This window comes from Mustela lutreola, chromosome 7 (assembly GCF_030435805.1).
Source record: "Mustela lutreola isolate mMusLut2 chromosome 7, mMusLut2.pri, whole genome shotgun sequence".
Lineage (NCBI taxonomy): Eukaryota > Metazoa > Chordata > Mammalia > Carnivora > Mustelidae > Mustela > Mustela lutreola.
In genome coordinates this window covers 93,313,138-93,339,725 of record NC_081296.1, presented here as the reverse complement: position 1 = coordinate 93,339,725, position 26,588 = coordinate 93,313,138, and the positions used below count along the sequence as shown (strand labels likewise).

General features: G+C 48.7%; 1 protein-coding gene and 1 long non-coding RNA gene across 4 annotated transcripts; one reads left to right on the top strand and one right to left on the bottom strand.

The window, feature by feature from the left end:
* The first annotated feature begins 10,042 nt into the window (after window positions 1-10,042).
* FOXA1 (forkhead box A1) lies at window positions 10,043-15,533 on the top strand. Of its 2 annotated transcripts, none has more exons than XM_059181946.1 (2): window positions 10,043-10,561; window positions 12,886-15,533. In XM_059181946.1, exons 1-2 carry the CDS (start codon window positions 10,490-10,492, stop codon window positions 14,230-14,232), a joined length of 1,419 nt encoding a protein of 472 aa, XP_059037929.1. In that variant the 5' UTR covers window positions 10,043-10,489; the 3' UTR covers window positions 14,233-15,533. The 2 variants fall into 2 exon arrangements, with proteins under 2 accessions (XP_059037929.1, XP_059037930.1); XM_059181947.1 differs by lacking the exon at window positions 10,043-10,561 and adding an exon at window positions 10,590-12,618.
* A 222-nt stretch (window positions 15,534-15,755) lies between these two features.
* LOC131836486 (uncharacterized) lies at window positions 15,756-25,832 on the bottom strand. 2 transcript variants are annotated; one of them, XR_009355637.1, is made up of 4 exons: window positions 25,695-25,832; window positions 23,388-23,528; window positions 19,109-21,536; window positions 15,756-17,880 (listed from the first exon to the last, which is right to left on the bottom strand). It is a non-coding gene; the product is annotated as an uncharacterized LOC131836486 (long non-coding RNA). The 2 variants fall into 2 exon arrangements; XR_009355638.1 differs by having other exon boundaries at window positions 19,109-19,249.
* Between the last annotated feature and the right edge of the window lie 756 nt (window positions 25,833-26,588).

Genomic DNA, 26,588 nt, shown 5'->3' with positions numbered 1-26,588 from the left:
CAAAGGGCTTTGCTTAGGTGTTCTCCAAGTATGGTAATGCACTAGAGACTTTGCTGAGTTTGAGGTCAAAACCATTCCTTTTCTAAAGGTAGGTATGTAAGACTGTTGGATGTGCTTTGTAGCCTAAACATTGAGCTTAGAGAACCAATGCCTGGTTTAAGCTTAGAAAAACTAACAGCTCTCCCTGAGTAAGCTGTAAAAACAGAAGCTGCATTTAGCCAGAAACTGCTCGCAGCCTGAGATTTCTGTGTACCAGCCCACTTCCCCTGAATGCACCTCCCCCGGACCAATCCAAAAAAAAATTAATCAGCTTTGAAGATGTGTGATTTTTCTGTTCTCCCGTAAAGGAAATATTTTATTCTATCCACCCGGTTCTGATTACTAAATGAAACGGAATTCAAAAATTTATTAGAGCCTTGTCCTCAGGACCTTCTTAACCCATCCAAGCCCTGTCTGAAATGTGGGTTGTTGTTCATGTGAGTCCCAGGGATTCACCCTGAAACTCCAGTTCTTCTAAGCCCCCTTAGCAGGAGAAATTAAGCAATTCATGAATCTTCACTTCAGCAAATGGGCCTGTATCTGGCAAAGTCTTTTGTGATTTGGTCTTTTCAAATACAATACTGTTCTTTTTTTTCTTAATGAAGACTTGGCACCCCGCCAAGTTTTCTTGCACATGCAAGATAATATTCAGAGTCTTTAATATTTGAAGGACCCATGGTAAGCCCAGGATGTTTGGTTAATTTTAGTTGGATTCCCAGGAATTCCCCCCTTTTTAAGGGCATCTATGTAAAATAGTTCTTTAAAACATGGATGGAACTTTCCTTGCTGTAATGTTATCTTGGGTTTTGAATATTTAGGAAATGTCCTAAGTGATAATCCTCCAACTGACCCTAAGTGGTTTCTTCTTCTAACTCTGTCCATGAGAGAGGAAGTGGCAAAGGAGGTCCAAGGGAGAAGGAAGAAAATATCTAAGTGAATCAAGTGTCCTGTCTTCTCTCCATGCCCCCCAAGTTCAGATGCTGAGGACAGAATGGCCTCCCAGAAGGCCAGACTCACTCCCTTCATCTTCCAACTGAGCTGCCTGCTGGATCCAGGCCCGGGTCTTGGGTCTTGACTGAGGTTGCCATAGCCAGGGCAGTGTGCAAGTCTACCATCTCGGGGACCCTTGAGAATCACACACTAGCTTCTGAGGCCCGACCTCTACCATTAGCCACTCCCTAGAAAGCGGCCCCCCAGGTCGAGGAGATTAGGAGGGGATTCTAGGCAGAGTCCCCATGGAAGATGAGAAGCAGCCCTTGAGAACTGCCAGGCATTCAGTCTCTCCAAAGAAGCTCCCCCCTCTTCTCCCAACTGTAGCAGGAGGGACTACAAGGTCTACGGAGCTAGGCAGGTGATCACCAGCAAAAGACCTCTAAGAGGAAGGGGCGAGGGCACCTAGATCTAAGGGTCGCATTACTTGTCACTAAGTGTTCAGCACCCAGCACCGCCTGGGCTCCGAGAGCTCTGCGAAGGCTCTTTGTATTTGTTACAAGTCAGTACACTTACTCTGTACTCAAATGGTATGAGATAGGTACTAATAAGCCCATTTTACAGTTGAGATAATGGAGGCTCAGAAAGAACAAGTCTCCCGCAGAGAACAGAATGAAATCCAGATCTCATTCCAAATCCCTTGCTCCTAAGCACAAACACTACAGTCCCTGTCAACAAACAAGCCAGGCTGGAGCTTATTTGGGTAAAAAGAGAGACAATCTCAGAGACCCTTAGCCTCTGAGGCAGCAGCCCTGCCCAGAGGCGTGAGCAGAATACTGTGCAGCCTCCTAGCCTAGGTGGCTTTGCCTGGGCTTAGGAATTGCAAGACGCTCTCTGCTCTCTCCTATGGATTGCTGTTTTTGGAGACACTGCGAAGTGAAAAACAGAAAAGTTTTTGCCCAAAAGTTACCCTGAAACACATAGAACACAAAACCAGAGCAAAAGGGAGGGAACTCTTCCTGGGGCTTGTTCTCTCAGCGCCCTGGGCCCCTCAGGAAAAGTCGCTTTGCCGCTCCCAGAGCAGAGCCACCCCCTCACGCCCATCACCCTAGCAGTTACCTTCCTAAGTTCATACCCCTTCTGGATTCCACCCTCCAAGGCAGGGGGGTGGAGGAGCTGATGGGGGAGGGAGGGACGGGGTTGGGGGTGATCAGGAACCAGATTGAGTTCAAGCTCTTTTGGAAAAGGAGGAAACTGAGGCCCGAAGGATCTGCCTGGGTTTCCCAGGGAATTTGATGTCGAATGGTTGGACCACGAATTTGTGACTGGATCGCCGCCAGGCTCCTGACCACCTACCGCTGCCCACTGCAAGCCCCGGTTCCCATCTCCTCATAGCCTCTCATCTCTTCGGATGATGGTCTGGTTTATTCCCATTCCAGCACCTGCAGCAGTTTTAGAAGCTTCTGCCCCAGTGTAAACTGACCTTCAACCCGAGCACTGTGCTTTATTTATTGAAACCACTTCTCTTGGCGGGGTGTGAGAGGAGGGTCACGAAGAGGTCAGAGGAGTCTAGAGATTCACAATAGAAGGTATTTTGGTGGGGAGGAGGCCAGTGGGGTGAGGAGAGTGGGATCCATGCCACCAACTTCATCATTGAAAGCATTGAAAGAAAAACCTACATTGGATCTGCTAGTATCCTAAGTCTCCAAGGCGAGTGGGGCTCGACCTGACTTCTGAGGCCCTGTCCCCTGCAGGCGGTGACCCGGGTGCAGGTGGGGGAGCGGCCAAGGGCAGAGAGCATGGTCTGAAAGGAGTCTGTGGCACAGCCCCCGAGGGCAGCCTCCCAGCCGTGGCTGAGCCCCACACCACCCAGGGCGGGTTGGGGGGAGGGGGACCCGACATCAAAGTCACAGATGCAGCTGCGGTTTGAGCTGCCAGGTAGTTTCCCCAGTGACAGCAGCCCAGAAAAGGCGGCAGACCGGCTCCCTCTCTCAAGGACTGCCACGCATGCTTTCATGGCAAATAAAAACTTCGGGAGGAGAAGTTGACACGAGAGGTCTCCAGTTAATACCTTGCAACAACACGGCAGGTTTTGAGAGGTTGGGTGGACCTTTAAGGAAATCATACATCACACAGGGAAAGCCTGTGGAATAAAATGGTTTAGATCCTAAAGACAGGGAGGCAATTAAGGTAAATGGCTGATAATTTCGAGCGCACTGCCCCCACTCAGGCCCTCTGAGTGCCTGGCACCTGGGAGGATCCCATGGGACCGACTCTCACTTCGCAAACCCGGACAGACCCGTAGCCCGCTTCCTAGGCGCCCTCCAGCGCTGGGGTGGAAACGCCGCGCGCCACGTGCTTGTTAGCCCAGGCACACAACCCCGGACTAACAGCTCTGCTGCAAGGCTTTTCTTTCTCACTGCGTGGGCTCGGCTTCATTTGCTTGCCAGTTTAAACATATTATTCAAACACGGACGTTTCCTTTACAGCTCCTTGCTCCAAGCTTCTGCTTGATGGAAAGTTGATGGGGTTCTTTAACTTTTTAATCAATATCTGCTATTGAAAGACTCTGCTGCTGCCTTTTCACAAGGCAGCAAAAGTGAAATATTTGCCTTTGGTCACACGTTGACCGCCCTAGATAGGCAAATGGTGGTGGGGGTGGGGGCGGGGGTTTGCTGCTGATTCTGCCTAAGTCCAGAAATCCATGAGGTGAGTGCACTCTGACTTAGTCATGTCACCTGGATGATTTTGGTTAAAATCAAGCGTCACTGTTAGGATAAGAGTCATGCCCAGTGGGCCTGGAAGCTTAGGGATTATAGGGCTTCGAGACCCTGGCCTTTCTGACAGAAGAATCTGTCCATCCATTCACGCTTTCCTCTGTTGGTTCATTCATTAAACAGCTCCCTGGCCTAAGACGGGTCCCTAGGGTCCTCTCACTTGGAGACTTTGGAGTCAAGTGGATAAGGTTTCTAGGCTCCAGCATCTTTTTCCACCTGATACCAGCTTGGCCAGCATCTGGATTGGGGCAGTTAGTTTATTGATTGAGTCAACAAATCTTTATTGAAAGTCTACTGTGCTCTGCTCTTGCAGTGGGGACTGTGGGCCCCACCCTCAAAGATCTTCTAGTCCAGTGGGGGAGACAAAGAAAGAAAGAAAAAGAAAATGACACAAATAGAATATGCTGTTCAGAACAACACAACCCTGGCAGGAATGTAAATTTAAGACATGGACCTAAGGAAAGAGCAGAGCTCAGTTGATGGTGGATGCCTGTGATGTTCTCACCAAGACCTAGGGAAGCTGCACTGGACACCACAGGTAAAGCCTAATGTTGGCAGCTGAATTTCCTTACTTTGATCCATTTACAGTAGGCGTCCACGATGACTGCATTCAGAAAGCTGTTAAAGCTCCTGCAAATTTTGCTGATATCCCAGCAAAAAGGAATGCAAAAAGGAGACCTCTTCCTAGTGTTTCTGTTTAGAAGCAAACTCACTACAATGTGAGTTTTACTCTGTGGCCTATAGGACCAAGAAAATCAAACAACTCCAAACAAATGCACTATTTTTAAAACAAAACTTTCATCTGATGCTAGCTCTGTAATAGCTGCTGGACGTCCAGAAGCAGCCACTCACCAGTGTTTTCCAATCGAATTTTAATTTTAAATAATGAATGTAACCTCTCTCTAGCCATGCCAATAAATTGGCAGTTTTAAATTTCAGGGGGAAAATCAGGAAGACAATATAATGAAAAAAGCTTGGCTAGAATGCATCCTTACCCCCCCTCATATGCAGAATATGATTTATATTGTTGTTACAAATGCATCCGTTAAATACAACTATGTAAATTTGAGGGTAATCACATTTGAATAGCTAAAGTTAAACCACCAGGGCCAAATGAGGGGCCGTGGGAAAGCTCCTGGTCGTGTGTGTGTGTGTGTGTGTGTGTGTGTGTGGTGCGGGGAGGGAGGGAGAGATGGGTGGATTGGGGAACTAAATACTCATTCACCATTGGGGAAGGATTTAGGTTTAAGATGGCAGCCTCCAGAAGAGAGATGATATCTATAGAGTTCTCTGAGGCTCTGGGTTTCCATCACTGGCTCCCTATTAGCCCCAGCTTCTGCCAGTGGGGTAGAGTCAAATTCCCAGGCTTTCAGGCTCCCAGCTCTTGCATCCTGGAACAACAGGTGGAGAACATGCTGGGATCTCAAAGCACCTATCTAGTCTGTGGCAAACAGCGGGGCCTCAGTCACTCTAGTCCCTCTCCACTCTCAGAACGAAAATTTGTTATGCTCCTCCCTAATTTTTACAACTCTTTATTTGGAACATCATTTCCAGTCTGTCTTCTAGGACACCAACCCTAGCACTTCTTAAGCGGCTAGAGGAAATTGTGGGCAACACTGAGCAGATACAGCGCTGAAGCGATGCACAGGGGTGAGGAGAGACTAGCTTGGACTAGGCACTTTCCTCGAGCTGGCAGTGATAGCAGAGAATAATAAAGCAGTCCGTAAATCGGAGAACAGGCTGCCTAGAGATGCGCGACGGCCTGGGAATCCAGGCCTGGGCAGGGGCGCCACGTCTGCCACCCAGGCCTTAAGGAAGGGAGGTTCCCATTCTTTGCGGGTACCCATGGGACCCTTATTCCCTTCAAGGCTGGTGATTGCCCAAGAGGGCAGGTCGCCCTTCCCAATCTTTCTCATTTGAATACATGAAAATGCGAGTTGATTTTGGCAGGGCAATGCTAGCTCAGGGCCAGAGAGACGGTTTTGTCGCCCACGGGCAAGGCTGGGTAGGGAGCAGCTCCGGCTCCGACATCCGGCTGCGGGCCAGTCAGGCCTGCACCCCATGCCGCTCAGAAGCCCCGCGGCGGCTCCGGGAGCCGTGAGGGAAAGGACAAACCCAGAGATAAAGAATTGGGATTAAAATGTTTTAATAGATCCCCCCCCACCCCAGTACAAACACCCGACCAGGCTTCGGCCAGGATCCTGAGATTTCTCCGCACGAAACTGCTGGACGAGGCCGATTAGGTGGTCCCAGGGCCAGGGCCCCTACCTACTGCGGGTCGGATGCCTTGTGAGTTTTGAATTAATTTCTTGATGAGTAACATAATGATAAAAGGAAGGGCAGAGAAAGGAAGATATGAGAAAACAAAAAAAGGAAAGGAAAGAAAGGCCGTGAAGGAACAGGAGCTCGGTGTTTCTGCTCTCCTGGCCCCAGGCGCCTCGACTGGCAGCGGTGCGCCCCCGAGTCTTAGGCCGCCGCGCCTCCCGCGTGGCGGTTGGGAGGCTGAAGGCGGGCGCCTGGGCCTCTTCCCGGGCTCGGACACACACCTCGGGCGGCAGAGGCCAGTCGCTTGGAATTGCAAACAGCTGCTTTCAGCGTCCCAGGCCTTCCTCAGTCCTAAACCGACCTGGGTCCCAGTCCAGGTCCGCTTTGAGCCCCGTGGAAGACAACAGGTCTTAGTTTCCTAGCATCCGATTCTCGCCCGCGGACGGATTTAAGCTTCTCATCTGGGTGGCAGGTGGGGACCGGAGAGCGCGGACCACCCTGTCCCGAGTGGCTGGGCCCGCGACAGTCGAGACCTGGCCACAGCCCCCTGGAAGGAGGGAGGCCGGCGGAGACAGGGGATGGACTAGGGAGAACCACAGAGGGAAGTCCTCGGGAGGCTCCAGAGGGCACCACAGAGGCCCGACGCCGCGGGTCCTGCTCTCTGCACACCCCGCGGTCCTGCTAAACGGCAAAGACCCCGGCGCCGCCACAGACAGCTGGCTGGGCCCGAGGCCTGAGGAGCCATCTGTCTCTAGCCGTCGTCCCCCCTCTGCTTCTCCCTTGCGCCGGCGAAGATCTGCGGAAGGGATCCCAGCCAGGTAATACTGGAAAGGGGAAGAGGAGGTGGCCTCGTTTGGCCGGCGAAGATTGTACCGGCGGCCGCCACAGCCAGACTGCGCCTGGAGCGCAAAAGTCTCCAAAGGCGGAGACGGCGCAGCTTCCGGGAAGGGCGGAGCCGCTTCCTCCGCCCAAGGCCACCTGGACGACCCGCGCGCATCACCTCCCTGACCGCTCCGGCTTCCTCCGCCTGGGGAGCCTGCCCTCCCCTCTACCTGGGCCGCCCTAGGCTCGCGCAGACCGGTCCTAGCCAGGGGAGTTTGGCCCGGGACGCCCCCGGAGACGCCACGTGGCTGCCCTCGTGGCCCCTATAGCCTCGAGTCCACCCAACCTCCCGGAGGCTGAAGACAGGTCCAGTTCCCCGGAAGGCAGGGCACAGCCTTCTGAAAGGCGTAGACAGGGCCTATTTGGGAGAAGAGGTTTGTAACCAACGAGTCGACTGCTGCAACCAGGCCTGTCACCTGGCTACCTACTGGCCAGCAGCCCGGAGACAGCAGCTTTCTGTCATTCATTTGCTTGTTTATTTTCCAAATCAAAGACCCGGCACGACCCTGATGATTCGCTTTTAAAGCTCTGCGAAATGACTGGCTGACATCTGAGTACCCTAGAGCTTGCCTTCCTAAATGTGTTGGGGGTCTTGGAACATCGCCACTGAGATGAAGAGAGGCTGGGAGCTAAACCAGCTGCCCCCTTTCCTCCCCCTCAGGCAGTCAGCTCCGGGAACTGAAGTCTCAGGAAAGGGCGGCGTGCTGAGTTCCAGACTCCCCCAACGGTGCTCGCCGTGGGGCGCTTGCGGGAGGATTCGGCGCCCTCCCTTCCTCCACACACACATCACGGGAGGTGCTGTGAACCCAGTCATTCCGGGCGGGGCGGCGAAATCCCATGCTGGATCAAGGTTCTAAAGTTGGCAGAGTCCGCTCTTCACCACCAGTCTTGGGCTTTGAAGAAGCCCTGGAAAAACTTTACTTTGGACATCCCGCTGTAGGTTTTTTTTTCCCCCCCTTCTTCTTCTTCAGCTGACTTTTTTTTTTTTTTTTTTTTTTTTTTTTTAAGATGAGCTCTAGTAGATTTAGGAAGTGGGCTAAAAGTGAAAGAATATTTGATGTTTTAATTGACCCCCCTATAAAATGACAGCACCCCCCCCCCTTTAGGCGCCGGCTTTTTGTGTACCATAAAAGCTTTTACTAAGTTGTCACTACCCATGGATAATACCCTAGTCATGCTCCATGTTTCTGAAGAGCCAAGAGGGCGTTGGAGAATCACTGCGGGAAGGAACAAGGAAGCTCATTAGCACTGAAAGTCCCCCTGAACAGGCCAAGGAAACTAAGCATCCGTGTTCTTTACGAATGGAACCAGGGTCCTGCTGCTGCTGGGAACTTTGCACAAAAGAATGAGTTTCTGACGGATGCTCTGAGAAATCTGTGCAGATCCACACATTTACAGATACATTTACACAAATTGATGGGACTTGCAGTCTTAGGGGCAGGGCGCCTGCTGAGTTCCAGGTGGATTTAATTTCACTCTCATTCTATTCCTTACAATATGACATTTCTCTCCCCTCCTTTTGTTAAAAAAAAAAAAAAGGAATTGTAATCCAACGCTTTTATCTTTTTTATTTCCTTAACTTCACATCTTCACCCTTTTGGGCTCTCCTGACTTAAGAGATTTATTTGGTTCGAGGATTTTACGTGATTCTGTTGCCAGATTTCAAGGAAGAAAGATTTAAAAGAACAAAGTACAGAGGGAAAAAGGTATCTTAAAGACAAGTTAAAACACATTGCTTAATATGAGATTAATAACATGCTTAAAACTTTGCCAAACAAGAATATTTGGCAGATTTTTAGTCATTTTAGAAAGATTTTATTTTGTTATTGCTTCAGGAAAACTAGTGGATTCTACCTAGGGTAGGACACACACATGGTCACCCACACACTTAGAAACAGACATGGCCACACTCATTTAGAAGCTCACACACATTCATACACTCAGAAATATACTTAGAAAACTCACACCACCCCACAACCTATCACCAGCTCAGCGCTTATCAATCACTTTAGTTGGTCCTTCTCCAACAAAAGTGATTTGGGGCACTCACTACCCAGGACCTCACAGAAGCCAAGAGGCTTTGCTTTGGGGAGAACTTCCCACCAATGCCCAGGATCCATTAGGAACCAAGCAAGCGCCTGCGGTGCTAGCTTGGCCCCTCCAGGTGAGAGATGGGATCAAGCGCCGCCACAGACCATCCCTGGCTTCAGCCTGGCACCTCTCTAGCCGAGCAGACGCATTCCCGCGCCTGTGTTCATGATCTCCCAGTTAACGCGCGCGTTTAGGGAGATGTCCCCTCCCCCTGACCTTTCCCTATCAGAAACCAGACGGTCGCCTCCAGCTCAGTCCCCGGGGCTGCGGAAGGGGGGCAGGAGGAGGAGCTGGATAGAGGAGGACGGCCCGACTCGGGTGCGCCTGCCCTATCACACAGACATCTGTTCTCAGCCTCTTCCTCTTTATGATCGCTACAGATGACAAGGGAAGTAGAGCGGACCGAGGCGGAAAAAAAAAAAAAAAAAGTTATGTCATAAAGATATAAAACGGTGGTGACTCACCTGCTCTTAGCCGCAGGTACGGGTTTCGTGGCAGCGTCTCCAGTCTGCTAGCCAGGAGCCCAGATAGGCCTAACGTCACTCGGCTAGGTTGACTCAGATGGCCGAGTTTCTAGTGAAGGGGTAAAATTGGGGCTTTCTCCTTTTTTCAAGTCTGAAGTCGGGGGAGGGGGATCATCTGTATTCTCCAGTCTCCCGGGGTTGAACTTTGGGTCAGTAATCAGTACTGTGGGAGCTGGAAGCGGGCAGAAGAGCAGGAGAGGCAGGGGATAGGACTGCGGCCGGCGGCCCCCGGAAGACGGTGGGTCCCCCTGGGAAGGGACTCTGGGGTTATTTAGCTGGCACGGCCCCGCGAGCCGGCATCCAACGCCACCGCCCCCAGCCCTTCTCCGGCTGAGCCGTTCCTATCCAGAACTCTAGTTAGCTTGCCCGGCCCCGCCTATTTTTCTTTTTTCCTCTTCCAAAGGGGTTACCCCCCCCCCCCATCCCATTTCCCTCTTCCCCCAGGCTCCGGGCTTAAACCAATTACGCTGCTTTGCAAACAAAGTGAGGGCCGGGTTTGAGGGAGGGGGCTCGGCGGGAGGGGGCGCAGGGGGCGCGCGGCGGCAGCGCGGCTGGGCGGGAGGCGCGGCGGCTGGACTGGCGGGCGGCCGCCTCGCAGGTGCACCTCGGGCTTTGTAGGTGCGAGCGTCTTTGTGCGGCCGACAAATGGGGAGAGGACGAGGAGGTGGGCACTCGAGCGACGTAAGATCCACATCAGCTCAACTGCACTCGTCTCGCAGAGGCCGCCCGCTCACTTCCCGCGGAGGCGCTCCCGGGCGCCGCGCTCCGCGGCCGCCGCCTGCCCCCGCCCGCCGCGCCGCCTCCGCCGCGCACGCCGCGCCCCGCAGCGCTTGGCTTCCTCCTCGCTAGGGTGGTGTTGGGCTGGCGCGGGCGCTCGGGTGACTGCAGCTGCTCGACTCCCCGCCCCCCAGCCCTGCGCCGCGCGGCCGACCGTCGCTTAGCACAGGGCTGGATGGTTGCATCGGGCAGGGTTGCTCCAGGATGTTAGGGACTGTGAAGATGGAAGGGCATGAGAGCAGCGACTGGAACAGCTACTACGCGGACACACAGGAGGTGAGAAGTGGGCAGCAGGTGGGACCCTCCCGGAGCCCCTGCCGGGGAAGGCCTGAAGAGGCGGGCGCCCGGCCGGGTGGGCGGCTGGCGGGCTGGGGGCGCCTCCTCCGTGCCATCGCTGCGGGTCCACCCGAGGTGTTCCCGGACAGGCCTTGGCCGGGCCTTGGAGACCGATCCGCTGCCCCGCGGGGGAGGCTGGATCCCGGCGTTCGGCGCTTGGAGCGAGCCAGAGGGTTTTAGGAAACTCTGGCCTTTGAAGGCACCCGCTCTGGAAAGCGCTTGCCTCTTCTCTGCGGAGAGCGGGAGCCGGAACCAGGCCCGGGGTGCCGCGGGTTGGCGGGCGGGCGCCGGCAAGAGTTGGAGGTAACTCTAGGATAAAGGCAGAGTTCTCCAGCAGGGCGGCCTCTTCCTCCCACGGATGAATTCTCAGATGTCTTCAGATGAAAGCACGCTGCCGTTGAGTTGAGCGTCTTAATAATGAATCGATTCCGAAATTTTAGAAAACTTCTTTAAAAAGCCCTGTTTGGGGAGAAGTCGGCTCATTTTACTCTAAAACCGCTGGGTGGCGCTGGTGCGAACTGACTTCTCCTCCAGCACCCCGAACAGAGAACCTGTTTCTCCTCATTGTCCCCTTGGTGGCACGTTCGTGTGGTTTATTTTACAATGTGCACAAAGGGATTGTGAGGAAAACCAGGTACCGGCGGGACCACCACCTACTAAAAGTATTTCTCTTGAAACAGCTGGCAATTAGCCTCCAAAAGTTCACCATTACTAAAAACAATTATCTATAATCTTGGAGAGAGGACGACAAAAAAAAGGGGGGGGGAGAGAGAAAGAAAGAAATACTTTAAGACATGAACAGAAAAATATAGAATCTGGAAATATTTGGATGGTAATTAATTTCTTAAATTTATGTATTTATATATTCACAAACTTAGCTTGAATTTATTTGCATACCATAGCAGAGTGTGCCTAGTTAAATTTGTACACCTTTTAATTTTTCAAATGAAATTGTACCTACTGCTGAAAAAAATCAGACATTACTTTTGTTAAACTATCAGAAATGTTTTTATTTTTCCAGACTCTATGATTTTAACATACATATGGCATTCCCAAATTGCTATTGATAAGGGTTTTCTTCTGATAATTTAAAAGTGAGCTCAGAACTCTTCCTCGGGCTTAATTCGGATGCAGACATCTCAACCCACTAGTTAATGAAGTCCCCTATAGAAAGAACTTTCTTACAGGTTGAAGCTGAGAATTGGGAAACAAATAGCATTGGGAGAAAATAAGTAGACTTTGATTTTGAAAATTTAAAGGGGGATTTTAAAGCAAAGCTTTGAAATAATCATGGCAACATATCAGTATGGGAAAACAAAATAGATCATTTTGACAAATTGGGTCACCAAAATTTTCAAATGTTATGGGGCTGGAAATAACGAAATTAGTGCAACTTCCTGAATGGTTTAAAGAGATGTACATGTAAAGTCAAGTTAAAGTTAAGTGTAGTGCATTGATATTATTATGCACTCCCTCCTACCCCCCCCATCTATTTTTAGGTTTTTTTTTTCCAAAGACTTACTAAACTTCTGAGTTTCTGTCGCTTTTAATATTACAGTTACTACAAGTAGATGGAAAACACTCGTTCTAAACATAATAACGAAAAGTCACCATTTGGGGGAAAACTAAGGCGGTAAAGCCAGTTGTTGAGAAACGGATGGTCATGTGGCCACGAATGATTAGTTCTATCAGGAAAAGTTTAATTAACAGCCACCCTGCATAGCCGAGGCTACTATGTGGTCAGCCCGGCCTGGCAGGCTTAGGTGAGCTAGGCACAGAGCTAGTGTTCTGTTGCCCGCCCCGGGGGACTACACCACCGCACCCCGTAAGGTGGGGTGAATAAGCAAAGTCAGAGAATAATTCTATTTTCGGAGTTTAACTCCTTTTAACTAAAATGACTTTGCTGAGGGTAATCTGGGGTGGAGACTGGAATACCAACTGGCGTGGAGGCAGAAGGCGATGGAGGGGCCCTAGAAGTCGGCCCCTGAGCCTGGCATGTAAGGCGATTACACATCTTCCTGGGGACATATTTTCTGTGAGCGCTTGTCTTTCAGGCCTGCCGCGATAAGAGTTTTTCCCTGCTGTGCAAGACATTTCTTTACTCTTTCTGGGGAGGGCGCCTGACGGTTTGCCCGGGGTGGGGGGTCCTGCGCTTTGCAGAAATGCTCCCCGCACGTCTCCGGCTTTGCCCCCGGCGGTAGGCCGCCCGCTCCCACTACTAACCCCGCCCTCCGGGGCCTCTTTCCTCGCTGTCTCCGCTCCAGGCCTACTCCTCCGTCCCCGTCAGCAACATGAACTCGGGCCTGGGCTCTATGAACTCCATGAACACCTACATGACCATGAACACCATGACCACGAGCGGCAACATGACCCCAGCTTCGTTCAACATGTCCTACGCAAACCCGGGCCTGGGCGCCGGCCTGAGCCCGGGCGCCGTGGCTGGCATGCCGGGCGGCTCCGCGGGCGCCATGAACAGCATGACGGCGGCGGGCGTGACGGCCATGGGAACGACGCTGAGCCCGGGAGGCATGGGCGCCATGGGCGCGCAGCCCGCGGCCTCCATGAACGGCCTGGGACCCTACGCGGCTGCCATGAACCCGTGCATGAGCCCCATGGCGTACGCGCCGTCCAACCTGGGCCGCAGCCGCGCCGGGGGCGGCGGCGACGCCAAGACTTTCAAGCGCAGCTACCCGCACGCTAAGCCGCCCTATTCCTACATCTCGCTCATCACCATGGCCATCCAGCAGGCGCCCAGCAAGATGCTCACGCTAAGCGAGATCTACCAGTGGATCATGGACCTCTTCCCCTATTACCGGCAGAATCAGCAGCGCTGGCAGAACTCCATCCGGCACTCGCTCTCCTTCAATGACTGCTTCGTCAAAGTGGCGCGCTCCCCGGACAAGCCGGGCAAGGGCTCCTACTGGACGCTGCACCCGGACTCCGGCAACATGTTTGAGAACGGTTGTTACTTGCGCCGCCAGAAGCGCTTCAAGTGTGAGAAGCAGCCGGGGGCCGGGGGCGGCAGCGGGAGCGGGGGTGGCGGCGGCGGCGCCAAGGGCGGTCCTGAGAGCCGCAAGGACCCCTCGAGCGCCGCCAACCCCAGTGCCAACTCGCCCCTTCATCGGGGCGTGCACGGGAAGGCAGGCCAGCTAGAGGGCGCGCCGGCCCCCGGGCCGGCTGCCAGCCCCCAGACTCTGGACCACAGCGGGGCGACGGCGACAGGGGGCGCCTCGGAGTTGAAGACGCCATCCTCCTCGGCTGCGCCCCCGATCAGCTCGGGGCCCGGGGCGCTGGTATCTGTGCCCCCCTCCCACCCAGCGCACGGCCTGGCTCCCCACGAGTCCCAGCTGCACCTGAAAGGGGACCCCCATTACTCTTTCAACCACCCTTTCTCCATCAACAACCTCATGTCCTCCTCGGAGCAGCAGCACAAGCTGGACTTCAAGGCATATGAGCAAGCACTACAGTACTCGCCCTATGGTGCTGCGTTGCCCGCCAGCCTTCCCCTCGGCAGCGCGTCGGTGGCGACCAGGAGCCCCATCGAGCCCTCAGCCCTGGAGCCGGCCTACTACCAAGGTGTGTATTCCAGACCCGTCCTAAACACTTCCTAGCTCCCTGGGACTGGGGGTTTGTCTGGCATGGCCATGCTGGTAGCAAGAGAGAGAGACAGACAGACAGACAGAGGGAAAGAGAAAAATCAACAGCAAACAAAACCACACATACCAAGCCGACAACAGCATAATAAAATCCCAGCTATTTTTATTTCATTTTTTGTGTGTGTGCACAATCTTTTCCCCAGTGCAAAGGACTGTTACTTTGTTATTGTATTTGAAATGCCTTGTGTATATTATTACAGAGACAACCAATCCCAAACCAACAAAATTTTTTCCTGCAAAGTTTAACAATCTACAAATGTATATATAAAATCCTCCTACTTCCTTATTCCTTTCCCTTTCTTCCCTCTTTCCCTCCAGACACGTTCTAGTCTGTGCAGGGTTTATTTAAAGAAAGAAAAAGAAAGAAAGATGGTCAGACTTGTAAAATATTTGTTTGTGCTCCCCCCCCCATCACCTGACCCTCCACAAGTTTACAGGTCTATGGCAATACTCCTAACCATAAGAACTGAAAGGGTGAAGAAACAAGTTGACACTAGGGGCTATTAAAAGTATTTGAAGGACAACACTGCTGTTATGCAGCAAAACATAAACTGATTATAAACATCAGAGCCATTTGTTATTCAGCTTCCATTTCTGATACATTCAGATAGCAGATGTCTTAAAATGAAATACATATATATTATGTACAAACTTATTTATGCACATGCTCAACTATGTAGACATCCTCCATATATTTGCATAACACGTAGAAATAATAGGTTAGTGATATACATGGGACATTTTCAAGAGTTGCCTGACCAAGAAGTTACAAAGACACCCTCCTCCCTTGTCTTCTCCACCCACATATAGCCAACCCTGAGAAGAATTGCCATCTTCAGTAACTCTGCTCCTTGCTTTGCAGAGTGCCATTGTCATGTCATTCTGAGGTCACATAACATGTATAAAATTAGCTTTTATGTATCTGTACCATTTAAATAATATTTTTCCAGGAAAAAAGGAATATTACAATGTTGGAGGAGAGATAAGTTATAGGGAGTGGTATTTCAAAATTTGGTCCGAAATTCCAAAATCTAAATGATTGTGGCCATTTTAATTATTGCCATTGTGTGCTTGTTTCATTCAGTGTTAATGCACTTTTCACAGTTGGACATGGTGTTAGTATAGCCAGACGGGTTTCATTATTCTTCTTTGCTTTCTCAATGTTAATTTATTGCATGGTTTATTCCTTTTTTTTCTTTATAGTTGAAATTGCTTTAAATGATGGTTAAAATTACAAATTAAAAATGTTAATTTTATCAATGTGATTGTAATTAAAATATTTTGATTTAAATAACGAAAATGAAAATTTTAAGCCGTGGAATATGTTCTTGATCATTTGCAGTTAAGGACTTTAAATAAATCAAATGTTAACACAAAAATATTTGTTACTTTCCTCAATTAAATCCAAAGTAAGTATTCTGAAAATGATATTTTCCAAAGTCCAGCACCGAATATAAATGACGGAAAGGAAAATGATCTAAAACAAAATTGTTTTGTTTATTAAACGACCAGGAAGCTAGTAAAAAGAAGCCAAAGAAATCCAATAAAAGTGGGTAGATAAATTGATCTAATATACTAAGAATTGAGATTTTTAAGACTAATTATTCCCTCCCAGTAGTGTTTAATTTTTTAACATGAGCTTAAATCTTCTCTGTTTCCTTTGAGTCTGTCCACAATGAAATCAAATTTATTAATATAACTACATTTCCCCTTCCCTAATGTCTAATTTTCCTTTATCTGAGAAGTATTCTAGTGAGAATAAAATATCAGATGTGGCTGATAAAATTAAGTTGTCTACAACAGAGAATCCTGACCCCCTCCCACCCCCATTAAAAAAGAAACAAAACTTAACCATCCTGGTAGCTTTGGAAGGGGCCAAGGAATCTAGTTAAATTACTCCTGCAGGGGAAGCTTTGTGCCACCAGGACATTTCAGGGTAGCTGCTATTTTGTATCTTGTGAAGATACTTTTTAAAATATTGTTTCTAAAAATACCATTCCTGAGAACTTAAAGCTGATGATTTGTTTGCCTTCTAAGAAGCTTTTAAATGCAACTTCACACCCCTACAGTTGCTTGAGATCACAAAATCATTAATCTCCTTTGATAGCAGGCTCACTTTCCAGTCCACCTATTTCTTTGTAAGTCTTGTTCGGATTGACATCAACAATAACAACACCAGTCCAAGCAGAGGCTAGCCTGCCTGAGCCCTTGTGTATGAACTCCATCCTCGCTGGGGCTTGAACTTGGCCAGCCTTTACTTTGATCGCCCCACTCCACACTGCGGACAAGATAAAAAGAGCTGTGTGAGTCCCTTAATTATCGCGTAATTGCCTCCCCAGATGAGAGAAGGGGTGGCATGTAGCACTTGAGAAAAATCCAGAAATCCCCCCCCCCTTCAGCTAATGAAAGGAGGAGAGGGAAATAACTTGTTTGAATAATTTAAAAATCTAATTTGGAAGCTTTTTGGAAAGACATTAAAATCCCAAAGAGAGGAAAAAGCTTTCAATCTCAATAGTTATTTATGTTTCTATACAGGGTAAACAAACCCGTTGGCAAATTCGAATTCCAAATGTAACAAAAGGCCGTGAGTTTGGGCCGAGGAATTTTACCAGCCCCACTGAGTCTATATCGTGTAACTTTTGCGTTCCCCTCGGTGATGTTCCCTTGCCTCTCTAACATATTAGCAATTTCAGTGTCTTGCCTCCACCAATTAGGCTTAAATGGGCCTCAGCTCGTTCTGTCTTACTTGGCTGAGACTTTTTCTGGGCTTGCAGGGGGCGAGGCGCCGCAAGTTGCTGGCAGAGGCCACTTTGGAAACCTGCCTGAAAAGCTAGCATGGTGGGTCGCAGGGACCTGGTTTCGTGGGCTTCTCGCGCGCTTTTCTGCCACCTCTGAGCAGTAAAGCACCTCCGGACACCTTGAGCGCGTCCTGCCGCATCTGGGCGACCTGCGCCCGGCGCGTTAGGAAGGACGCCCCCGGGGGCCCGGGCGGGCGGTTGCCGGGGAAGAGGGACAGAGCAGGACCACAGGCATCTCGGGGTGACAAGTGCAGTTAGTTCTGTATTGTTTGGGCATTTTCCCCTCCTAGCGAATAAATCTTCTGTCGAGCCCGAGACCTAAAAGTCAACAAAGAAGGCCAGGCGTCGCTTTACCGCTCCCGCGGCCCAACGCCCGCGTTGCCGCGGCGGCTCCCGCTGCGTAATCCCTTCCTCGGAAACCCGGACACACAAACGCCGCAACGCCTGGGGCTGGGGCGCCGCGCCCCAGGGCCAGGAGGAAAACATCTGTGGTTCCAAGGGAGTGCTGCGACGACCCTCCTCGAGCGCGCCGCCTTCCCTGGCCCCCGCCCACACCCCTTTTCGTCTTCAAATTTCTCTATTTCTTCATCTCAGACACTCGTTCCTGCAGATGAGGACGAAAAGGGGATGCTGACCGCTCAGCCGCGGTCCACCGGGTTCGCTTCATTGAGGATTTTCCCTCGAGATGGGGGAGGGGTCTCCGGATGGGAAAGGAGGGAGGGGAGAAGAAAAAACCTTCCTTGCAGATCTTGTAGTGCAAAGCTTCCAAGGCTCTCCGATCCAGTGACGACGCCACTTCCGAGCACTTTTAGAAAAAAAAACAAAAAAACAAAAAAAAAGAAAAAAAGAAAAAGAAAAATGTTTTGGGAGTCAATTCCTGGGGAAGAGAACTAAACATGTTAACTTTCACCTTGTTCCGGGACTGACACATTTTTTAAATTGATAAAAAGAGAAGATACCTAGACTCAGCTAGGGGGAAAGCTCACCAGAAACTACACAAGTTAGAAGTGTTCCCAAGTAAAAGGCAGCTCGGTCTGTTTTCTACTGATGGTTATTACACTGTTTACGTCACAGATAAAATTTAATTTCCATTTGTCCCTTCGTGAACTCTTTATAGCAGAATAAACTGGTGAGCATTATTAAGGGAGGAGGGATTAAACAAACAATCCTATTTATGTTCTTAACTTCTGTTTTCATTTTCCGAAGCCTAGAATACTGGACTTCTTTCACTGAAAGCATAAAAAACATTATTTTTCTCAGGAGTCTAACAGATTTGAATGAGCCATAGCAAAAAAGAATTCCTGGAGTGATAATATTAAAAAATCTTGTTGTTTTAGTACTTTAAAAATGATCTCAATTCCACAAAAATGCTTACTAAGTTTCTTTGCAAAAATTTTCTGCGATCAATACAAATTCTTTTCAATGCAGACCAAAGTAGGAGACCTGTAGCCCAAATTAATTAACCTTTCCTCAAGATCAATTGGTTTTCTGTTGATTTAGCAGTAATATTGTAGAACATTTAGCTATAATGTATTTTAATGTGATACCTCAATATGTCAAGAGGAAACTCTCATTGAAAAGATAAAATTGATAAAATTGCTTAAATTATTTAATAGATGTTTAGTAATTTTTCAAAAATCAAATCTTAATTGCTTATTTGTATTGTAGTATAATGTGTTTTGCAACTAAATGGACTTAAGATAATGTCTAATTAGTTATTCGTAAGCTACTTTGGGATAAATAGGTCTTGAAATTATGCTGAAATTTAGAAATAAGATTTTCTCAAACAGAATCATGAACATCAATAGAAACTCATGAGAGTAAGAATGTAATAAAATGAAACAACTTAGAAGACTTTACAACCTTAACCGTTTAGAAATAGAATCTGGGGAGATATAAGTTTTGGTTTTTGTTTTTAAAGCAGCTATTTCTGCAACTTTTATACTCTACCACTGATCCTATTTGGTATATCCAAATAACATTTGATAATAGATTACTTTCAATGTTCTGGTTTTCTTCTTCCAAATACTTACATTTAAGACCATAATAGTTTCATTGGTGTTTCTCTTTTAGCTCCGGGTCAAGCTAGGTTCATTGAACTTTGGACAGCTCAGACTGCAGCACTCACCTTCCCACTGCCCCCTCCAGTCGTCATTCTAGCAAGCAATAGGGAGCTGGAAAATACCCATCCATTTCAACTTTAACTTGTAAAAGGCATGCATTTTCCTACTATAAGCATTTTTTTTTTTAATCTGACAAGGGGGAAATCCTCACTTGCTACCTTTCTTTTTTCTAGCTTCCTCATTTCTCCAGTTATGTCAGCTGTGACTACACAGTGTAAGAGCAAAGCTCATGGTGAGCATAAACTTCCCCTTTGTAGTCCCAGAAAGTGAGAAGCATCCCTCCTTCTAGATGCCACTTCATGATATTTTGGGGTTCTCTATGTTCTACTCAATGTAGAGTATACAAGAAGAATATTCTGCCTCAAAATCTGGGAAGAAAAGGGCTTAAGTGGAATAGGTGGTTGAGAACTTCAGAATTCAGGTGGAATGCTGGTCAAGTCACATCAAGATGGAGTTCAGGACCACCAGCACTAGGGCAGGCCTGACTGGGTGTTCTAAGTGTGATGTTTCCTTGGGTTGATTTTCTACCTCTTTCCTCAAGACTACATCGGGGGCTTTTTAAGAAAAATCCCTGAAACCCAGAAGAACAACCTGGAAATACGCGCCTCCCGCCAAAAACAAACAAACAAACAAAAAACCAAAAAAACAAAAAACCAAAAAAAAAACCCCACCACCACCACCAAAGACCTGCTTGGAAATAGGGAACATTGTAATCAACGGGCATTTCGTTTCTTTCCCTTCTCTCCCCAAATTTTAGTTACTCCTCTGCTTGTCTAATCATATCCCAGGTCAGTTTTTGTTTGTTTGTTTGTTTGTTTGTTTGTTTTCTCTCACACCAAAGAATGGTTATTTTAAAACATAAAACATAAGCAACTTATGAGAAAAATGTAAGGGGTTTGTGGTGGTTTGTTTCGTTTATGTACTTAATCTAGAGGACCCATTATGCACGAGGGAGGAGGGAGGCTCCCCTCTAGCGCTACACTCAGCTGTGATTTTCCCTGCCCGATGCAGGTGACGGGTGCGTGTTTGGAACGTTCCCCCAGCTCCCAGTCCCACCTGGGAGCCTTGGGCTTTCTTCACTCCCATAGCCCGGCTGCAGACGCCAAACCCAACATCAGCTCTGTCCAGTGCGTCTTTCACCGATTTTGCCTAGGTGGAGGCCGATTCGAGAGCTCAAACTGCACTGAGCCGTCTCGCAGTGCGGGGCACCGGCCAGGTTTCCTCACCTTTGCCTGGAGTCACACCGCCTTCTGCCGACACGCGCTTCCCTTTGTTATGCCTGGCTAGTGTATTAATGGGGCGGGTAACCCGGATCTTTTGGTAGTTGGGGGGCGGGGTGGGTGGCGGGGGTTGGGGACCAGGCGGGGAACCGAAAGCTGACCCTCCGGCTGATGACTTTAGAGCGGAGAGGCCTGGGGCTGGCGGGCGGGCAGGCGGGGCGGGGTGCGGTGGGTGGGGGGGACGTCGCGGGATGTGAATCGAGGTGGGAAAAGTTCATACCGAGGGCACGGAAAGTAAACTTAATTAAATGCGTGCACCAAGTTTTTGGAAAAGGTGACCTGATGCTAATGTTCTGTCCAGGGTTCAGAACTGCGAGGCGGGACGCCGCGCACGCTGGAGAAACTGCCCTGCCGGCGTGCTGCTGAGGGACTGCTACCCTCGGCTGGTGCCCTCACCCCCGCCCGGAGCCCGGTCGCGCTGCGCCGGGTGGAGTCACAGGCGAAAAATCTTAACTGCGTGGGCACGGATGCCCCTCTCGGAGGGGTCCGCCCTCTCAGACTCCTCAAGCTCTAAGCCGGCCACCTTAGCTGCTCGGTTCCAGTGGTTTAAAAGTAAAGACTTCCAACCACCGTGGCTGGTGAGCTCGCGAGACCCCTGCCTTCCCCACCCTCACCTCTAAAGGGCTGGGCTCCGGGTCACAAGTACTGATTAACCACAGACGATGGAGCCCCTGCGTGGAGCCACGAAGTGGGCGCGAGAAACCGAGACCTCGGGCCGGAGGCCTTGGGGCCCCGGGAGGCGCTGCTACAGGGTGCGGCCTGGTGTCTGGTCCCTGCCTCCCAGGCGGATCCCGAGGCGGAGCCCCCTTCCCGCCGGGCCTGCCGCCCCGCCCGCCAGACGGTGCCCGGGCGCCCCGAGACATATGCTGCCCGCAGGCCGCGCGGCCCGACGTGGTGCTCATTGCTGAGGCGGTTCTCAGCCCATCAAAAGCCCAGGCTTTCTTCAGCCGTATGGGCCGCGAGGTGAACAACAATGGCCGGGCCCCTTCACTTCAAAAGCGGCGATCAGGGGAAAGGCTCCCCCAGAGAATTTTTTTTTTCTCCACAGCCTTTCATTCCTAGTTTAAAAAAAAAAAAAAAAAAAAAAAAAAGGCATCAGCAACTCCAGGGCCCGGGCGAGCCTAATGCCCTTTGATGGGGATTGAATTCATTATCTCCAATAACACAATTGTGCTTGGCCAACGAAAAGAGCAAAGCAGAGCTCTATCCCGCCCGAGGGGCCCGGCCGGGCGGGGCGGGAGGGCGAGGCGCGCTCCTGGGACCCGCTCCGAGGCGCGGTCTCGGACCGCCTGGCCCAGGCTATGGCTCCCCCTGCGCGCCGGGGGCGCGAGGAACGCGGGGGGCGCGGGCCCGGCGGGAGGCTGCAGGACGGGTGGCGCCGCCCGCGGAGACCGCGCCGGGAGGGGGCGGGGAGGCTCTCTCGTTTGATTTATTTTTCGTGTCTCCCTTTGCAATCATTCCCCGAGGGCCGCCCCGAGGGCCGGGTGTTTACTCTCTTCCCTCCAGGCCTCCAGTTGCGGAGCTGTCCCTGGCGCCCGGGGCGTGCGGGCCGCAAGGGTGGAGAAGCGCCCCTGTCTGAGCGCGAAGGGTCCCCAGCATCCCGGCCGCGCCACCCAACTCGGAGAGCCCTCGGTTCGGAGCCAGCTTTGCTCGCACCCTAGGACCGATAAAACGGGGCTTTAAATCGCCCCTGCTCTGGAGTCCTTTCTGCTCAGGCTCTCCCCACTCGCTCTCACGCCAGCCATCCGTGAGGACTGCGCGCACAACAGCGCTCCAGGGGCCTGGGCCAGGATGGCGGGGGCACCACGTCCTGCATCCGGACGAAGGGTCCGGGTGCCGCGAGTGCTATGCCACCCGCTTTGCTTCCCCCTGGGTGGACGCTGTCCCGGACCATGACCTGGACCACGGCGCCTCCTCCCGGGTTCCACCGCCATCCTTGCCCTTTCAGCCACCTCTAGCCCTTGCTTCTCTGCTCTCCTGAGTGAACGGAGGTGAAAAAAGACACTAAAAACAGGCAGTATCACGTGCCTTCACCCAGTCTGTGTGGGCATGTGTGTGTGTGTGAGAGAGAGACAAGAGAGTAGAGAGACAGAGAGACAGAGAGAAATTCTCTAAGAATCATGAGCCAGGAAGACCTCTATAGCTTAGTGTCTAAAATACAGGTTTCAGTCATTCATTACTGGCTCTACCTCCTACACAATCCAATTGTGCCTCTCACCCATTACTGAGGAAGTTATGCATTGCGGTTTTATTTCAGTCAGACAAAGAATAATAAGCAATTTAAAGTTTTTTGGTTTTGTTTTGCAACAATACTTATGGAATCTGCTATGGCAGAACTATGGTGGTTCCTTGCCAATTAGTCATGACTATCCCAGTCTTCAAGTGACCAGTTCTTCACCTTTTTCTCCAAAGAATTACACACACACACACCCTAGAGTATACATGTGCTGGCTCTGATATACACAGTGTACACATACAATTAAATATCTGATTTAAAGGAGCATCCATGAGACCTTGCCATCTACAAAATGTCCCCAAAGCATGAAAGCAATAAAGTGGTCAATTGATTTGAGGAAATTAAGCAAAGCATTTCAGATTTAAGATATCCACCTATGCGTTATTCTCATCACAAAATATAAAAATTTATATTTAATTTATCATCAAGTGGAGTAACCTTTACAAATTTAGCCCCTACAACTCTGATCACTTCAATTTTTAGGCACTTGGGGGAGGGAGAGGAGGAAAAAAAATCCAGCGTGGTAGGTAAGATTAAAGAGAAGCCTTCAGTTCTTCCTACCTTCATCTTTTTGTCTTATGGAACAGCATCCTGAATATAAATCATGTTAAAACATATATTTACTTTTGTGAAATCTTTTTCATTTACGTCAAAAAGGATATAAAACACTTACCTTGCCTATAGTCTGATACTCTAAGGAAGAAGTTCATGGATAGCACTATTCTTTAGATGTCATTAAGCTCCAAATACTTATTTCAAGTTATTGAAGAGTGAGTGCCTTCTCTTCTGGACATTTACCCCACTTTTTATTAACCTATTAAAGAAAAGATTTAAATTTCAGTGACCAGTACATTTTGAGTGTGGGTCATCTTTGTCATTAGTTATGACATGCTCTTCCACATGTGGTGGATAGCTGCTTCCCTCACATGTTTAGAAATGTTGGGGAGAGAAATGCATTTATACCGGGTGAGGAGGGCAATGGTTTATTTAGATTTTACTGATTAACAACTTGAATATGAATTTAAGACAATGTGTATGACCAGAACAGGGTTCTGTGTAGGTAGAGATAGCTGGGCATTAATTTTTATGATATTTTGGGTACTTCAGAGTAACTACATTCTGGATGTAGTCTAAGAACCATTCTGTGAATAATAATATGTTCCAAACAACTACCAAAAAGCTTTAATTCTGACATATATCCACCAGACCACAGAAACTACAGGACAGTCCCATGGTTTATCACATAAACAATTTGTCTAGTGCCAGAGCACACATAAAGGATTATGTGACATCCAACCATAGGATGGATGAATTATTAAATAAAAGATACCATGATTTTCATGTGGTTGTCTTTGGCTATGAGACAAAATTGGGAGGGAAGGAAATGTAAAACATCTCAATAGAATTGAGAATTCTGTGTTATTTAAAGTACAGCTCCCAAGTACACTTAGCCTTGAGATTCACTGAATCATGGGGCCATAGAATATGGTGATGGAAAGGACTTGTTTATTATGTTTTCTAGTCCACTCACCTGCAAGATTATCCCCTTCAGAGTTTCCCCAGGCCAGGTCCAGAATAGATTTAAATGTCAAGAATTGAAGGACTCCCATTTCTTATCAGCGTAATGGAGAAGCACTATATTCACAACACAAAACCTTTTGCCAATATTTTCTCTGATATTTAAGTAAAATGCCTCTTTGAGGATATATTTTTATTAGGTCTAAAACCTGTTTCAGACAGCTGAATGCCTATTAGTCAATCTGTATACATTTACTCACTTTAGTGCCTACCTAAGATTGATCCAAATTAAGTGCCCTAGGTGGGAAAACACTGTTAGTGTGTATAAGCTTTTGATTTTTTTATTCTTAATTCTGAGAAGGGGATAAGAAAGTTAAACCTCATTAATTCACTTAAATTATACCAGATAATTATCAACAGGAAACTTGGTCCATCTGTGAGATACCATCCAATGCTAGGTCATGCAGACTCTTCACATTTTAAGTATGACTATGATAAGTCAATTTCTCAAAATGTGGAAGTGTTTAAACTATATGTAAGTTTTTCCATTTCTCAAAATGTGGGAATTTATGAAATTATAAGAAAAGAACATAGAAACTAACTTGGCGGGGGTGTTTCATTGAAAGGAAATACTGTTCCTTATACTAGAGTGAGTTTAGAGTATTTGTGAACTTGTGACCCACCGATTTACATGTGGCCTATTAGGAATATATTATGCCAGAGTTTTATATAGTAAAGAGACTGAGGAAGTTCATTAGAAAACTTCTAAAGAGAAGTTAAATTTTTAAATTTCAATTTCAGGGACAGAGAGGGTAGAACTTCAAAGTTGTATTATGGTTTGGAATCTTAGACTCAAAACTCTTCTGGGCTTCCATGGCTCTGAAAGATTCACCTACTTTCTCTGCAGTGACCACTGGGCCATGGTATGGTGAGGATTAACACTCCAGACCACACCTGTGTCTTAAGTTACATCTCTACCGAGTCAGGCAATTAGAAAGGAAATTCTTACAGAATCTGACAAATAATTCACTTTGGAAGTGTAATCACAGTAAGAGGAGACAGAGGTAAGTAGGGAGAACAAATGAGAAATTATCTTCAATGCATTCTACTCATCTATCTTATAAAACAGAAGAGGTGAAAAGGAAAATTGGAATTATAATCAAAATGAAAAGTTGTAAGGCCTCAGATGACTCAAAGAGTAATATTCAGAAGTCGTGTAATAACATTATAGTCTATAAATGCATTAGATACAAGAATGCAAAGATAACAGTTTCTGCCAAGTAAGATTGTGTGACGGGCAAGTTCCACCCAATTCTTGTTTCATATAGTACAAGTGACGATGCTGGGTTTTATTTATGTCTCTGTATAGTAAGTACAGCATTTTAAATATTCAAGAGCCTTCTTAAATAGAAGGAGGTCTGCGATGTTTCAGGACATATTTCAAAGTCTTACATTCACTTACAGTTGTTACCAGATGAGACTGCTTGAGGAATAACTTGAGATTTTAATAAGCACAAGTTAACAGAATAAACCATAGTCCTTTTTATTTCAGCCTTATCTTCAGCCACAGAAAGAGTGGTGTAGTAGCCAGTGTTAAACCGGGGGGGGGGGGGGGGGGGAAGAACCCAGTGAGATCCTTCTCCATTACACTCAAGACCATTAAAAATGAATTTATCATGAAGGGTAATTAGCAGTGACTCTTATGCTGTGACCCCCCCCTTCTCCCATTTTTTAAAAAAATGTTGTCAACTCAGGGGGTAAACTTGTTTTCAAGAGAAACAAGAAAATGGGGATTGGCAAGGGAAATAATACAGGATGAAATGATGGAAGAGAGTGAGGAAGAGATGCCATGGCAGAAAAAGTAGATAGTACTGGGTCTTCCATAGACTCCCAGACCAAGGGACAGGGGCAGTGAGAGAGGGGATGAAGGCGAATTAATGGCTGGACGGAGCTAGACAGAGTGTGCTGGGGAAGGGCCAGGCGTGAAAAGATTTGGTGTCGTCATAGCAACGGGCTCAGCCCTGCTCCCCCTGAAGCCCATTCAGCTCTGAGCTGCCGGAACACGTTTTTAATTAAAGCGTATAAAAGTTGTTTTGTAAGGACTTCTCCTCATCCGATAGATTTCAAAATGGTTAATCAGGCTTCATCTCCTTTTGATGCTCACAAGAGCATGTGCTCCGGCGGGCACAAAAACTGCCGCGGCCGCTGCCGGGTGAGTTATCTCTCAATCACACCTAATACCAGGAAGGAGCCGGCCAGCTCGTTATTTAGATACACGTAAACAGAATTCAGCGGAAAGTCGGGGGTCCATGTTTGTTAATGAAAGTGGAAACGTTAATTTTCTTTGCTCTAGATA